Consider the following 13831-nt stretch of genomic DNA (forward strand, 5'->3'; position numbering starts at 1 on the left):
ATTCACGCATTCACACAACCGAAAATCTTACTCACACATTCACGCATTCACGCAAACCGCTGGGGGGGGGGGCTACAAGAGCTCAATATTGTTCTTTAAACTCCAGTATGTACATCTTAGATACAGGGGACTGGCAAAATATTGATTCTCCGAAGCCACGGTTGATGATTATAGAAGGTTCTTTTTCATCATTTGCTGGTACAAGGCTCAGATTAAAATTATGGTAAGAAAAAAAAAAAAGCAAAACATGGAAATAACAATCCACATCGAGATTTGGTCCGTTTTTTTTACCCCCACTGGCTGAAAATATCCTACTGGTCTGTATGAAGTGGGGTGTGGAGTGTTATATTATTGCGAATTAGTAGACGAAAAAGAGTGAAACATAAATGCTGTACTCTCAGATGCCTAATAGCATAAATTAACGGGGGTGAGGTGGTAGAAAATTAATTGCCAGGGGGCTGGAAGGTAATAAGGTAAGACCCAAAATAAGGTAAAACTAAAACCAGGTTGTTCAGAACAAAATGAGGGATTAAGTTCTTTTGACAGCTGAAATATTTCATTGCTTAACTGAAAAATTAAGAAGCAACAACAATCTTTACAAAGAATTATGATAAAATTAAAGAATACTAATTAACGATATGAGGAATAATTATTATTAATAATCTATTGCTACAAAGGTCTGGGGCTACTTGAAACATTTTAAATAAAATAGAAACATTTGAAAACTGAAATACCCAAAAAAGTTTCATTTTGATAGTCTAGTCAAAAATTTTAGTTTATGATAGACAAATTTATATCCATCGATTTTCATTAAATCTGGTGGGTCACTTGAAACAAAGTTTATCAATTAAACTGCCACTTATTTATATTTCATTTTGATGAAAGATGTTACAAGTGGCCCCGGACCTCCAAAAAGACATCAAAAGATAAATATTTTATTCAACACTGCACGCTTTCATTGGCTAAACTAAAGTTTTAAAAGAATTGAAAAATCTGAAAAATATGTGGTTAAAGTGAAAGTCTAGATATGAAATTGTAATGATGCCATTATTGTGCCTGGTCGAAATATGTAACCCGCATGACTCCAACAAGTTTTTCTTAACAAACTTTTTGCAATACCTTTGTAGCAAAACAAAGCAAAAATAATTAAAAGGTTATTCCAGTTTTCTCCTCAATCCAATCCAAAACGTGGGTAACTCTCCCATAGCCACTAGCTTTACCAGGTGATGCACATGGTCTCTTTCCAAAAGAAGTAACACCCCAGAGAATCCATCTATTTCCATCTTTGCATTGTAAGGGACCACCACTGTCTCCTTTACACGTGTCTTTTCCACCTCGACGATATCCGGCACAAAATATACTGTCATCGATTCTGTTATTTCCCCGATCGTTTAAACACTCTTCTTTTGTGTACACTCTAACAGTTGCTTCTTGCAAAGTCTGCGCAATAAAAAATTTGGTTAATTTAGATATGAGGGGGGTAGTAGGGTTGGGAGAATGTCGGGTATGTGTGGACCGGACCTCTGATACCCAACCCTTAGAGAGACCAAATTTCTAGTGAAAAAGGGGCCCTTACAGAGTAATTTATTTCTTCGATTTTTGATGGACGAACATTTCGAGGGGGTCTAAAGAAGTGTTTTTTCCATTTTTCCATGGGTAAAAAGTTATTCTTGAATTTTCAAGGGGTGAACAACTGATTTTAGTTCGTCCACCATCATTTTATGACATGAAAATAATTTTTTTCCAAGGGTTCTTTTGCAAATTTTGCCATTTTCCAGGGGGTATCTACACTTTTCCAAGAAACTTGTTTTCACCACCCCTCCTGTATGGAAATTTTTATGGAACAGCCCATTATGTAATTATTCTTTTTCCTACAATTTCTTCATTAAATACATACCCCATGTTTTGGAATTTTTGGATTGTCATTCTGCATTTTTCCCCAGCCAGTAATATAGCATTCATCATTATCGAAATGATTCTCACTTTGTTGATATTTCTTTGGTAGACAAATAGTGCGAACTCTATCCGTTATTTCCACTTCCGTTTCAAGTTCCAGTAGGGCGAAGTCATAGCTGAAACTGTGTGGTTTATTGAAGCTTTCATGTAGAATTATCTTTTTTACTTGTGCTAACTGTGTCCCATCACCTCTGATTTGTCTCACGTGTTCACCTATTGGAAAAGCAGCGGTCTGCAGCGTTTTAATCTTTAGCAATCGGTAACAATCCATGGTTTAAAAAGGACTAAATTAAACCCTTACGATAAAGTCATTCTTCCTATTTTTTATGCTTTTGAATTGTAAAGATTTGACTATTTTTCTTTGAAACTTCGTTCCTCGTGGAAAGATTTAAACTGAAAAGGATGTTTCTATCAAAAGTAAAAAAAAAAACATTTATGTCCCTTTAATAGTTGATAACTTAATGAAATGACCTCCAAAATAGGTATGTTATTTACACCAAATACTATAGCTAACGAGCAGTATGAATTTATCATGAATTTTTGTGTACTCACCTAATTCAACTCGGTTATGTACAATCTCATCCTTAATACAATGTGCAGCTGTTAAAACCCATTTCTTGTGGATCAAATTCCCCCCACAAATCGTAAAGTTTTCTCCTGTGGGCGTAAACTCAACATTTGCATACCATACCTTTAAAAAACAGAGTATTCATTATGTAACACCATAGCTGTCATAAGCATTTTTAGGGAGTTTCTAAACATCGACCAGAAATGACGACCACGACCGGTGACCAGATAAATTTGGGTTATCGAGTTTATCTGCTCTCTCCACCTTAGAGAATGTCTAAATCAAGTCCTCAGAATACTAAAAAGTGACCTTTGAAGTAACCAGTCATATTCTTGACAAAGTGACACTATTTGACAAAAATATTGACAGGGCCATTAAGTATGATGTTTGTAAGTTTTGTTACATCGAATATTTTAATTATGCTGAATGAGATGTCTTTAGTATGAATAGATAGAACTTGTCAGTAGAAAAAAATTTGGAAAGCCAGTTTTAGAGATATGAATCTAATCAATTACTCAATTGTCTTTAGACTGACAAAATGACTAATTTCGACAGAAATAACAATTTGATGATGAAATACAAAGCTTCTCACCAGTTTCAAACAATTTTATGCCGCTAAGTATTTTGATGCTGATATTACAAAAGGAAAGGAATTGACACTATAATCAAGCTCCAAGAGCGTCGAATCGAAATGGTTGTTTTATGCATAGGGCATGTGGCTCTAAATAGATTGAGAAAGGGGTGAGCTTTCTCTTCAATATGCGATATTCAAATGATAAGGAGAGACACTCTACGTTGGAAAAAGAGAAAAAAACTCGACGATCCAAATTTATCTGGTCGCTGGTCGTGGTCGCCCGTCGTGGTCGCCCGTCGTGGTCACCATTTCTGGTCGATGTTTAGAACTCCTGCTTTTTTTTTATGAGCGCTTCTAAGAGTTTTTCAAGCAAGTAATTTGTACGTGAGCTCCTTATAAAGCTTTTGCTCTTTTTAGGCCTCATTTTGGGTCTGTAGACTCTCCGACAGGTGGCCACTGTTGACCCCCACCAGGAATTCTTATTAATAGGATGAAACATTATGCAGAGTGATGATTTTTTACGAGATTTTTTATGCTTCGACTTCGAAAATAAATTATATTTAACCTGCCACGGATATTCTCCAACATCTGCGTCTTGTCCCCCAATAATTCTTTTCTGTATAACTTTGCTGATACCACATTGCTCTATAAGAAAAAAAGCCGTGTTATTGATAACTTCATCATATGGGCAACGAAAACCGTTCATGTCGGAATGAAAAACTTTGGTCCCTGTTCCGTTTAGAATCAAGGACGAATTTCTTCCAAATGGATTCTCAGACTATACGGAGGGTAACAGGGGTAATTTTTACCCCGTTTTGACGTCATGGGTTGCATATAATTAACATTTACCAATTATTTCAGCATATAAATAGTCTTCTGGATGAGTGGTAGTTTTACAAGGTTCTGAATAATCACGTGGTACAGTGGAAGAAGTGTCTTTCATCAAGTAGCAACCCTGATCTTTCTTGTTGTATACAATAGATTTGCAAAATGATTTAGCTTCACATTTATATTGACATTCCTTGAAATTTCGGGCAATGTTTATTTCGGTACTGTGCTTTAGTGTGATGCATGCCAATATTTCATCGGTCCATTCATCAGTTAAAACTAGAAAAAAAGTTCAAAGACGAAAAATTTATCTATTAAATCATTATTATCCAATTAGCTGACGCTATGAATGACCCGCAAAGTATGAGTTTAGCGATGCAGATGAAATGAAGACACTTTAAAAGTCAAAAACGACAATACCAACAAACCCCTTGTGCATAGCACTACTTAGTCACATATCCTTACTTCGTCTCCTATTGTTATTTTCTCTTTTACGTCATAATATATGCATGAATAATTGCATAAATTATTTCTGATTGATCTTGAGATTAGAGGTGGTCTCTACTTGCTTTTATTTATTGTATTGTTCTGTAACACCTTTATAGCAGTTGAAATTAAACAAAAAAATTTGCTCTTTCATGTGAAGGTGTTAATAAACAAATGAAACAAGAAATAGTCTATGGTTGATCTCTCTTTTTTTTAAAGGTGTTAACAAACAAACTTAATAAAGTGAATGGATGATCGCTTTCTTGTTCCGTCTAGCAAAAAGTAAAGGTTGAAATCTCAATGTCTGAACCCTTTTTTGATCAAAAACTTTATAAAGAACATACTGTATACGGCTTCTAAGAAGCGGCATACAAGAAAACTAATAAAATAATAGAATCGAATTTGATATTATTTTTTAAATAATTTTAAATAAATTAGTTTTCACAGATCACTATCTGTGGAAGTTTAAAAAATCGAATTTTTTTCAGCTAATTTCTTTAGTATCTCTAAAGGTAATGATAAAGTCTCCTTATAACAAGTCAAAATGTAGAAGAAAGAAGTTTTTTGATACATACATCAACCAGGTCACAATTTCTGGGACACTTTCGTCTTCGACAGATCACTCTATCCTATCCTGATCACGGTTGGGTTCCCTTAAAATCGGTCATACCGGTTAAAGATCGCCGTAAAAATTTCAATAATATTTTTAAGGTTAAGATTCAAAAGAAAGAACACCCTAAAGCTTAAAAAAAATTGAATATTCTTAACAAATCTCAATAGAAAAAGGTATACACGTTTTTTTTTTTATAAGAACAAACTATATAAGAACATAAGGCTTTGAGCCCAAAAATTTAAGAACATTCTAAGAACATACTAAGGCTTTGTAGACTTAAAAACATGCAATTTCTTAAGAAATTACATCAAAATGCTCAAAAAATGCTGAAAATAAGAACATTTTAAGAACATTTTTAGGCTTCAAATCCAAAAAACTAAGAACATCCGAAGGCTTCGAAAATTTTTGACGTTCTTATAAAAAAAAAAACGTGTATCTCATTCTGTCTCGTCGGGCGTTTCGGCCACAAATGTACTAAAAGTGCAAGTTAGCAACTCCTCTTCACCTGAACTTTCAATATAACGTAAAACTCTTTAAATATCGAAGACATTTTTGGACGAATAATGGAAGTGACGAGAGCTTTTAATGAAAGATATGATTAAGTAACATTTGGTGGGGTTTTGTGTGAAAAATATCTGAATGTTTAAGGAGTAAAGAGTCGCGACCAAGTAGTGTTTGGTGTTTTTTATCCAAACTATGAACATTTTAGTCTACACAATAGACAGATCCAGGCTTTTAGGCCTTACTCTTGGTCTATAGGCACTGCTATAGGCGGCCACTAGTGACCCCCACCGGGAATTACTTATTAATAGGTTTAAACATAATAGACAACATTCACAAAAGATGTTTATCAATAGAGATATTGAATAAAAGAATGTTTAGAACACAACTGATTGGCTTAGGTTTCGAAACTTTCTATTGTTTCATTAAAACCTCAGTGCGCATGCGATTTATCTGGAGAATTTCAATATTCAAAACAAGAGCAGTGCTCATAGCCCGAAGAGTAGGAGTTTTACGCTCGAAACGAAGGAAGATATGACGTAGCCTATGAACATTTCTGATGAGGAAAAACGCGCGACGGAGTATTGTTTGGTTTGTTTGATCAAAATTATGAACATTTCTTATGAGTGAAAAGGCATGACGAAGTAGTGTTTGATGTTTTTGGTCCAAAATATAAAGATTTCTAATGAATAAAAAGGCGTGACCAAGTAGTATTTTGTGTTTTCGGTCCAAATTTGGAATATTTCTTATGAGTAAAAAGGCGCAACCAAGTAGTGTTTGATGTCTTTGGACCAAACTATGAACATTTTTTATAAGTAAAAAGGCGTGGTTTATGATCCAAATAATGAACATTTCTTATGAGTGAAAAGGCGTGACCAAGTAGTGTTTGATGTAAACATGACCAATTAAGGATAAATTTTTTTGACTAATCTGCAAAATCTAACTTTCAAGTCATGTGACCAAGTAAAGATAAATTTTGTTGACTTATCTGCAAAATCTAACTTTCAAGTCATGTGACCAAGTAAGGATAAATTTTTTTGACTAATCTGCAAAATCTTACTTTCAAGTCATGTGACCAAGTAAGGATAAATTTTGTTGACTTATCTGCAAAATCTAACTTTCAAGTCATGTGACCAAGTAAGGATAATTTTTTTTGACTAATCTGCAAAATCTTACTTTCAAGTCATGTGACCAATTAAGGATAAATTTTGTTGACTTATCTGCAAAATCTAACTTTCAAGTCATGTGACCAAGTAAGGATAAATTTTTTTGACTAATCTGTAAAATCTTACTTTCAAGTCATGTGACCAAGTAAGGATAAATTTTTTTGACTTATCTGCAAAATCTAACTTTCAAATCATGTGACCAAGTAAGGATAAATTTTTTTGACTGATCAGGACTGATCTGCAAAATCTAACTTTCAAGTCATGTGACCAAGTAAGGATAAATTATTTTGACTGATCTGCAAAATCTAACTTTTCAAGTCATGTGACCATGTAATGAAAATTTTTTTGACTAATCTTCAAAATCGAATTTTTAAATCACGTGACCGTGTAGTGGGAATATAAATTTTTGTGAAAGTTTTAAAGAACTCTTACGCAATGAATGGTGACCAAGTAAGGATAAATTTTTTGACTAATCTGTGAAATCTAACTTTTAAATCACGTGACCGTGTATAAATTTTTAAAGAACTCTTACGCAATCCATCGTGACCAAGTAAGGATAATTTTTTTTGCCTGATCTGCGAAATCGAACTTTCAAGTCATGTGACCACGCAAGGATAAATTTTTTTGACTGATCTGCAAAATCTAACTGTCAAGTCATGTGACCAAGTAAGGATAAATTATTTTGACTGATCTGCAAAATCTAACTTTCAAGTCGTGTGACCGCGTAGTGGGAATATAAATTTTTGCGAAATTCTTAAAGAACTCTTATGCATTGCATCGTGACCAAGTAAGGATAAATTTTTTTGCCTGACCTGCGAAATCTAACTTTCAAGTCATGTGACCAAGTAAGGATAAATTTTTTTGATTGATCTGCAAAATCGAACTTTCAAGTTATGTCACCAAGTAAGGATAAGTTTTTTTGACTAATCTGTAAAATCTAACTTTTAAATCACGTGACCCTGTAGTGAGAATATAAATTTTTGTGAAATTTTTAAAGAACTCTTACGCAATGCATCGTGACCAAGTAAGGATAAATTTTTTTGACTGATCTGCAAAATCTAACTTTCAACTCTTGTGACCATGTGTAGAGCATCCGTGCATGCGTATTATGGTTTCTTCGAGATATTTCTTTAGAATTTCAATCACGATTGTTCATCGTGCACTCACTCTTCAAAATGTTACATGTATAGTAGTGATTTGATTGGTCAGTTAAAAAAATGTATAATGTCAAAATATGTCTTTTATTTACCTCTGCGCCCATCATTTTCACACCTAACGGTAATTAATTTATGTATTCTAGAAAAATATATCCGTCAATCAATTTTCCATATTTTCCCATTCAAAGATATCTGTCAATCAACTTCTTAGCTTGCATAATAGCATATGTTACGTCATGTTTAAATGATTAACAATAATCTAGTAGAAACCATGTGTATTCAGCTGCTTAATTTTTTAGCATAAATTATGACGTAGAAAAGAAAATAACAAAAGGAGACGAAGTAAGGATATGTGACGAAGTAGTGCTATGCACACCCCTTAACCAGGATGATAACGAAAATCACCGGATTCTGTTAACGGCAAATTAAAAGAAAATTACAAAGGCACTATAACGCATGAAAAAGTCCTCAAAATTGTTGGTTGTAAAACAAGCTATTTTCACACCCTTGAAACTAAATAATAAAATAAAACGAAATCAACCTCATCCCCATCACTTTTTTTAATGATTTTCGCCCCTGGAATCGAGGTTGGCAAAGAATATAATGACAAGTGTAAGCATAATAATAAGTAGACTTACGTTTTTGTTCTATTTCAGCATAGGAAAGATCAGGGCTCTTACAAGGTTCTTGATAATTATTTGGAATAGTCGAAGATGTTTCTCTTGTCATCAGACATCGGAGAGTTTTCTTGTTATATACAATAGAATTACAATATGTCTCTTGTTCGCACTTTCGTTGGCATTCGTTAAAATTTCGAATATTATTGATATTGTTAGGAGGAATTACTCCGTGGTAACACGCTGATTTTTGCCGAGTCCAGGGCATTGTCAAGACTAGAAATAAAAAAATGTTAAAGAGAAAGAATTCTCCAAAAATCATCAGTAGACAGTAAAAGTAAAACGAACCAGGTATAAACAATGCAACCACCTGATATTCTAATTGGCTAACACAACACATTCGCAAGCTTGGTATACTCATTAACTATTCAGTTTGACATGTTCGAGATCAGATCTTTATAAAGTGCGAATCTTAATCTTATCCCCACTTATCATATTTGAATCAGAGCATGATTGAACTTAGATACAATCTACTTTGGCTATTTCGAAATCGAGAAGTCTAATTTGGTAAATCAAAAGAGATTCGATTAATAGAGATTATTTTACAAGGGCTTTTCCTTGAAAGAAAATGAGTATTGGTTCGAATTATATAGATATTCGATTTAGCGAGATTCCCTACAAACTTGCTACAAATTCCATAATAAGGTCAATACAAAGATCTAACCTTTTGGAACTATCTCAGAATGACGATAAGTCATCGGATTGACATGACAAGGTTCCTTGAAATCGTTCGGCACACTTGAAGATGTTTCTCTTGTCAATTGGCAACGACGATTCATCTCGTTATATTCAACAGAATTACAATAGGGTTCGTCTTCACACTTGAATTCGCACTCTTTGAGATTTTGAATATTTTCAAGACTCTTGTCATTGTGTCCTCGGATACATGCCAATTTAGGAGGAGCCCATCTTATAGTTGAAGCTAAGAGAAAAATTTAAACGCGATGCAAAACAGAATTATATTTTACCTCTATTGACTAAGATAAAAAGAAAATCTTTGTCGATATCCATCACGGGTAACAAACTCAAGCTTAAAGTTTTTCCCTATCTTGTGATGTGAGGAGGGGGAGTATTTAGGCTCCTGAAATAAAGAAATAGAATGATGCTCGGAGAGCCTTAGACCACACTTCGAAAATGCAATGTGCCTTTTTTAAAGATAGTTACACGAAGAAGATTTCAGTAGCGTAGACAGGAGGGACGCAAAATTTGTGTAGGAGAGCAGATTTTTATGACACGGTAATTATCTTTTTATATTATGAATATATATTTAAAGTGTCATAAAATATGTTCTCCTTCACAAAGTTTGCGCCCCTCCTGTCTACGCTTCTGAATTTTGACCTCGATGATGACTTTGATGATGAAAGATAATCCATATCATACCTTTTATTTCGGCAAAGAAAGTATTCTCAGAATGTTTATCACAAGGTTCTTCATAATACTCTGAAGCACTCGAAGTTGTTTCTTTGGACAGTAGACAAACAAGCATTCTTTTTTTATATTCGACAGATTTGCAAGATGGTTCGGCTTCACACTTATGTTGACAGTCAATGAAATTTCGAACATCGTAGATGAATGTTTTGACTGCTCCGCCAATACACGCCAATATCTGTTTCGTCCATGGCCTCGTTAGAGCTAAAAAAACAAACAAAAAGCCGAAGTGACTTGAAGACCCGATGAAATAGCAACGTGTTCTTAACATGAGATCAGATCGTGATTATTTTCTGTCCACCACGCTGAAGCTCTAAAGGGGTGGGTGAAAAAAAACAATCTGACGAATATGATATCTCGAATTTGGAAGGACCATGCTAGTTGTCTAACAGGCCTGGGAATAAGATACTGGCATAACAGAAGGAAAATGGTTCAATACCGGTCTTTCGGAAGCCCCTTCCCTGTTAAAAGCCGCCGTTTCTTTGAAATAAACTTGAATTGAGAGATCACTACTCTTTCAAAAACGGTCATGTAGCACCACGGACACATGGACAGTGACATGCTAATGAAAGTCCCGATGCTCGACCAACAATTTTGAATTCAATTACAAGAAAGTGGTGTATTCGCGATGATTATTATGGACGCATTTGAGTGAATAAAAGGAACAGCAATCATAAAGAACATTTTTTGTTGAAAATTAAATGAATCACGTATCTGCTTTGCCGAACTTAAAGTTTATTGAACATTTTTATTCACGTTTGTTTTACTAGAGCGCCAGTAAAATAATGTTTACTTATTCACGATTTTGTCAGAAATAAATTCGTAATTATTCCCAAATTGCCCCAAGGAATTTTCCATAATGCAAGTTTTAAACGGATCGGTTTAAATCTGAAAATTTTGAATAACCAATCCAAACAGTTTTGCGAAATCTGCTTCCCCAATTTTTTGAGCCAAATTCTTTTTGTTTACAATACCAATATAAAGAGAGTTCGAACCGTTGACTTGAGATAAATATGTGGTAAATGGGTTAAAGATCATCCTTGAAACCGTTCCGAACCATACCGATCCGTTGAAAATTTTCGGGACTGAATTACTCGCTTTTAGAATAAATGGGATCAGCAAAAGATTGTACTTACCTTTTGGCTTTATTTCAGCGTATAAATAATTCTTTGAGTCGTGATAACAAGGTTTGTGGTAATCGCCCTTTGCTACAGTTGAAGAAGTTTCTCTTGTCAAAAGACATTTACGAGTTTTCTTGTTGTATTCAATGGAATTACAATATTTAGCAGCTTCGCATTTATGTTGACAGTCTTCAAAAGATCGAATGTTTTGGATTTCTTTGTCATTATGATGGTAAATGCACGCGAATATTCTTTTCGTCCATTCCTTAGTTAAAGCTAAAGAAAGAAATAACATTAAAAGGAATACCGTGAAAAGCACAGGTCGAAATCATTTATCTCAACCTCTGATACTCAGGGTATAAAAGGAATATTTAGAAAAAAAACTTTCAAAATTTACTGCGGTAAGAATTTTATTGCATAATTTCAAATTTAGCTGATTTCCGCTGACGACAAAATATTTTGTTCAACACAGTCATTTCATAATATAAATTCCCGGATGCTTCTTTTGGTTGTGGGTAATAGTATCCAAATAAAAGGAGAGGGTTCGAAATTTCTTCAAAATCTGATAAAAGAAGGGGTCCGAAATTGTACCCCTTATTAGGGGCTCCTAATAAGAACAGGGTTGCAAAAATCTTTCAAAAATTAATAACCAGATGGGGACGTTTATTCGGGACCTTACAGTACAGAGTATAATGAAGATCAAAACTTCTTACCTTTCGGCTTTATCTCAGTAAAATAATAATTCTTCGGATCATAGTGACATGGAACCTTGTATGATTTTTTGGATGTCAAGGATGTCTCTCTGGATAATTGACACCGTCGTATTCTTCTGTTATATTCAATGGATTTACAATATGACAGAGCTTCACACTTGAGTTGACATTTTCTCAAATTTTGAACATTGAAATATATTTTAGCATTGTGTCCATATATACATGCCAATTTCGGAGTAGCCCATTCTTTAGTCAAAGCTAAAGTGAGAATCAAATATATTTTAAAAGAGTCCCATAATATTCTTACCAACGTGCGACAGCTGGACTAATAACTAACGAGCGTGCATTAAATCTTGTCTAACCTGCCATTTTACAAGCAATTCCTCGAGCAATTTTTCAAGTCTAACAAAATATATAGCGTTGAAAAGATCATCTAGAACACAATGATTGTTGAGATGAAAACGATGGAGAAAAAATTAATCTTGAATTCCTTTATTCTACTAGTTTCATTTTTGGTATACTGCACAGTTTCTAGCACCAAAGAATCAAGAGTTCAGTATTTTCTTCTTCATTTTTATGTTTATATTCTAAAATCTTTTGAACCACTTTTCTTAGTGCTCTGAATTATCTTTTCAACGGTATGTAATATGTTCGAATTGAAGCATTTTTTAGCATCTTGGTAGGTTTTAGAATATTTTGGCACATGTGTCACAGACCCGCTGGAAATTTCGTCCCCGATGGGAAAAATACCCTAGAATTTCAGCCCTACTAAGAGATTGACAATGATTTCATCCCCATTCGAAATTCACTGTTTAGAATGCATTCCAAAACCATTCCAATAGATTTTTTAGCCTTGTAACAATAGTATTTTCATCCCCATTGGGATTTCAATCGAAATTTTTACCCCCGCTGTAAGAAAAAGTTTCACCGGGGCCGAAGATTTGCATACTGTAGATATTAAGTTTAGTATATAGTTTTAAAAAGAGTAATATGTTTACCTTGACTAACGACTTTGGTGAATATATTGAACAGCACAAGTGATAAAATTAAACTTTTCATCTTCAGCAAATCGATATCCAATGGAATATTGATAGTGAATAAATTCTATTCATCATTTACTACCCCTTATATAGACTAATAAAACAATCCTCGCTTTTGTTCTCGCCATGTTAGTCTGAAAACAATTCTCACAGTATACCTAAATAATGCCTGTGTTAAAAATAAGACAATCAACGTTTATTTTGTTCTCATTATTAGTAGCATCGACATAATTATCATAATTACCAACGTTCTATTTTACAATGTTTGAGGATTTGGAGGATTAACATGGTTAAACAGTGATTAATTGGATAAAAAATTACAATGAAAAGTCACGAACAAAGCATTACATGTATAATATCTTTAAACACTTTAAAAGTTAAGATTTTAAAACTATTAATTGGCCCCAAACTAATAGAATCAAAATTCAACAAAAACTACCTACCACGCATCTAATTAATCTTAATTATCACGCTTTCTAATTACAGGCCTTGCGTCATTATTGAAAATTTAGCTCGCTCGTGATGCCGCTCTTTAGCAAGAAGACTAATAATCAGCAGTTTTGCTTAGTTTTTTTGGTAGGCTGGCAAATGAAAAATTAAATGTGGCGATTTCTAGATTCTAGGCCGGCGAATTGTTAGCAAGCACAATGTACAATTAGCGTAAATATGTACTTGAAGCAGTGAACCGAATTTGTCAAACGACGAATTGTATTTTTTTTCGTGTCTTCGAACGGTGATATTTCCCAATTGCCGGGCCTAAATGGGACCCCTGATAATAGAAGCAAAGTGAATTGAGATTTTAAAATGCTTTTTACCAAACTTTATACCGTCTATGTAATCTATTTGTGTTATTTAAGATTAAAATATTTAATCAATTTTAAAATTGCTGTACCTCAGAAAGAAATACTGTATACAGGAAAAATATACAGAATTACTAAATTACCCTGGGTTATAAAATTTGTTTTAACGAATTTTACGTTAATCAAATCTGCTACAGTTAACA

General features: G+C 33.9%; 1 protein-coding gene across 1 annotated transcript; it reads right to left on the reverse strand.

Moving 5' to 3' along the window:
* Positions 1-833: 833 nt before the first annotated feature.
* LOC136801510 (uncharacterized) lies at positions 834-12886 on the reverse strand. Its single transcript, XM_067058148.1, has 11 exons — positions 12787-12886; positions 11789-12046; positions 11091-11351; positions 9907-10158; positions 9191-9448; positions 8488-8742; positions 3948-4205; positions 3664-3743; positions 2509-2647; positions 1898-2169; positions 834-1440 (listed from the first exon to the last, which is right to left on the reverse strand). Exons 1-11 carry the CDS (start codon positions 12845-12847, stop codon positions 1147-1149), a joined length of 2388 nt encoding a protein of 795 aa, XP_066914249.1. The 5' UTR covers positions 12848-12886; the 3' UTR covers positions 834-1146.
* Between the last annotated feature and the right edge of the window lie 945 nt (positions 12887-13831).

The sequence above is a fragment of the Clytia hemisphaerica genome, unplaced genomic scaffold, assembly GCF_902728285.1.
Source record: "Clytia hemisphaerica strain Z4C2 unplaced genomic scaffold, Clytia hemisphaerica genome assembly, whole genome shotgun sequence".
In the NCBI taxonomy this organism is placed as follows: Eukaryota; Metazoa; Cnidaria; class Hydrozoa; order Leptothecata; family Clytiidae; genus Clytia; species Clytia hemisphaerica.

Excerpts from the sequence above, each read along its gene's own strand:
- LOC136801510 (XM_067058148.1), bottom strand. The coding sequence starts at position 12,847 with ATGAAAAGTTTAATTTTATCACTTGTGCTGTTCAATATATTCACCAAA. Across the intron at positions 10,159-11,090 it reads CGCTGAAATAAAGCCAAAAG|CTCTAACGAGGCCATGGACG; the intron begins GTAAGTACAATC and ends TTGTTTTTTTAG. Across the intron at positions 4,206-8,487 it reads TGCTGAAATAGAACAAAAAC|TTTTAACTGATGAATGGACC; the intron begins GTAAGTCTACTT and ends CTTTTTTTCTAG.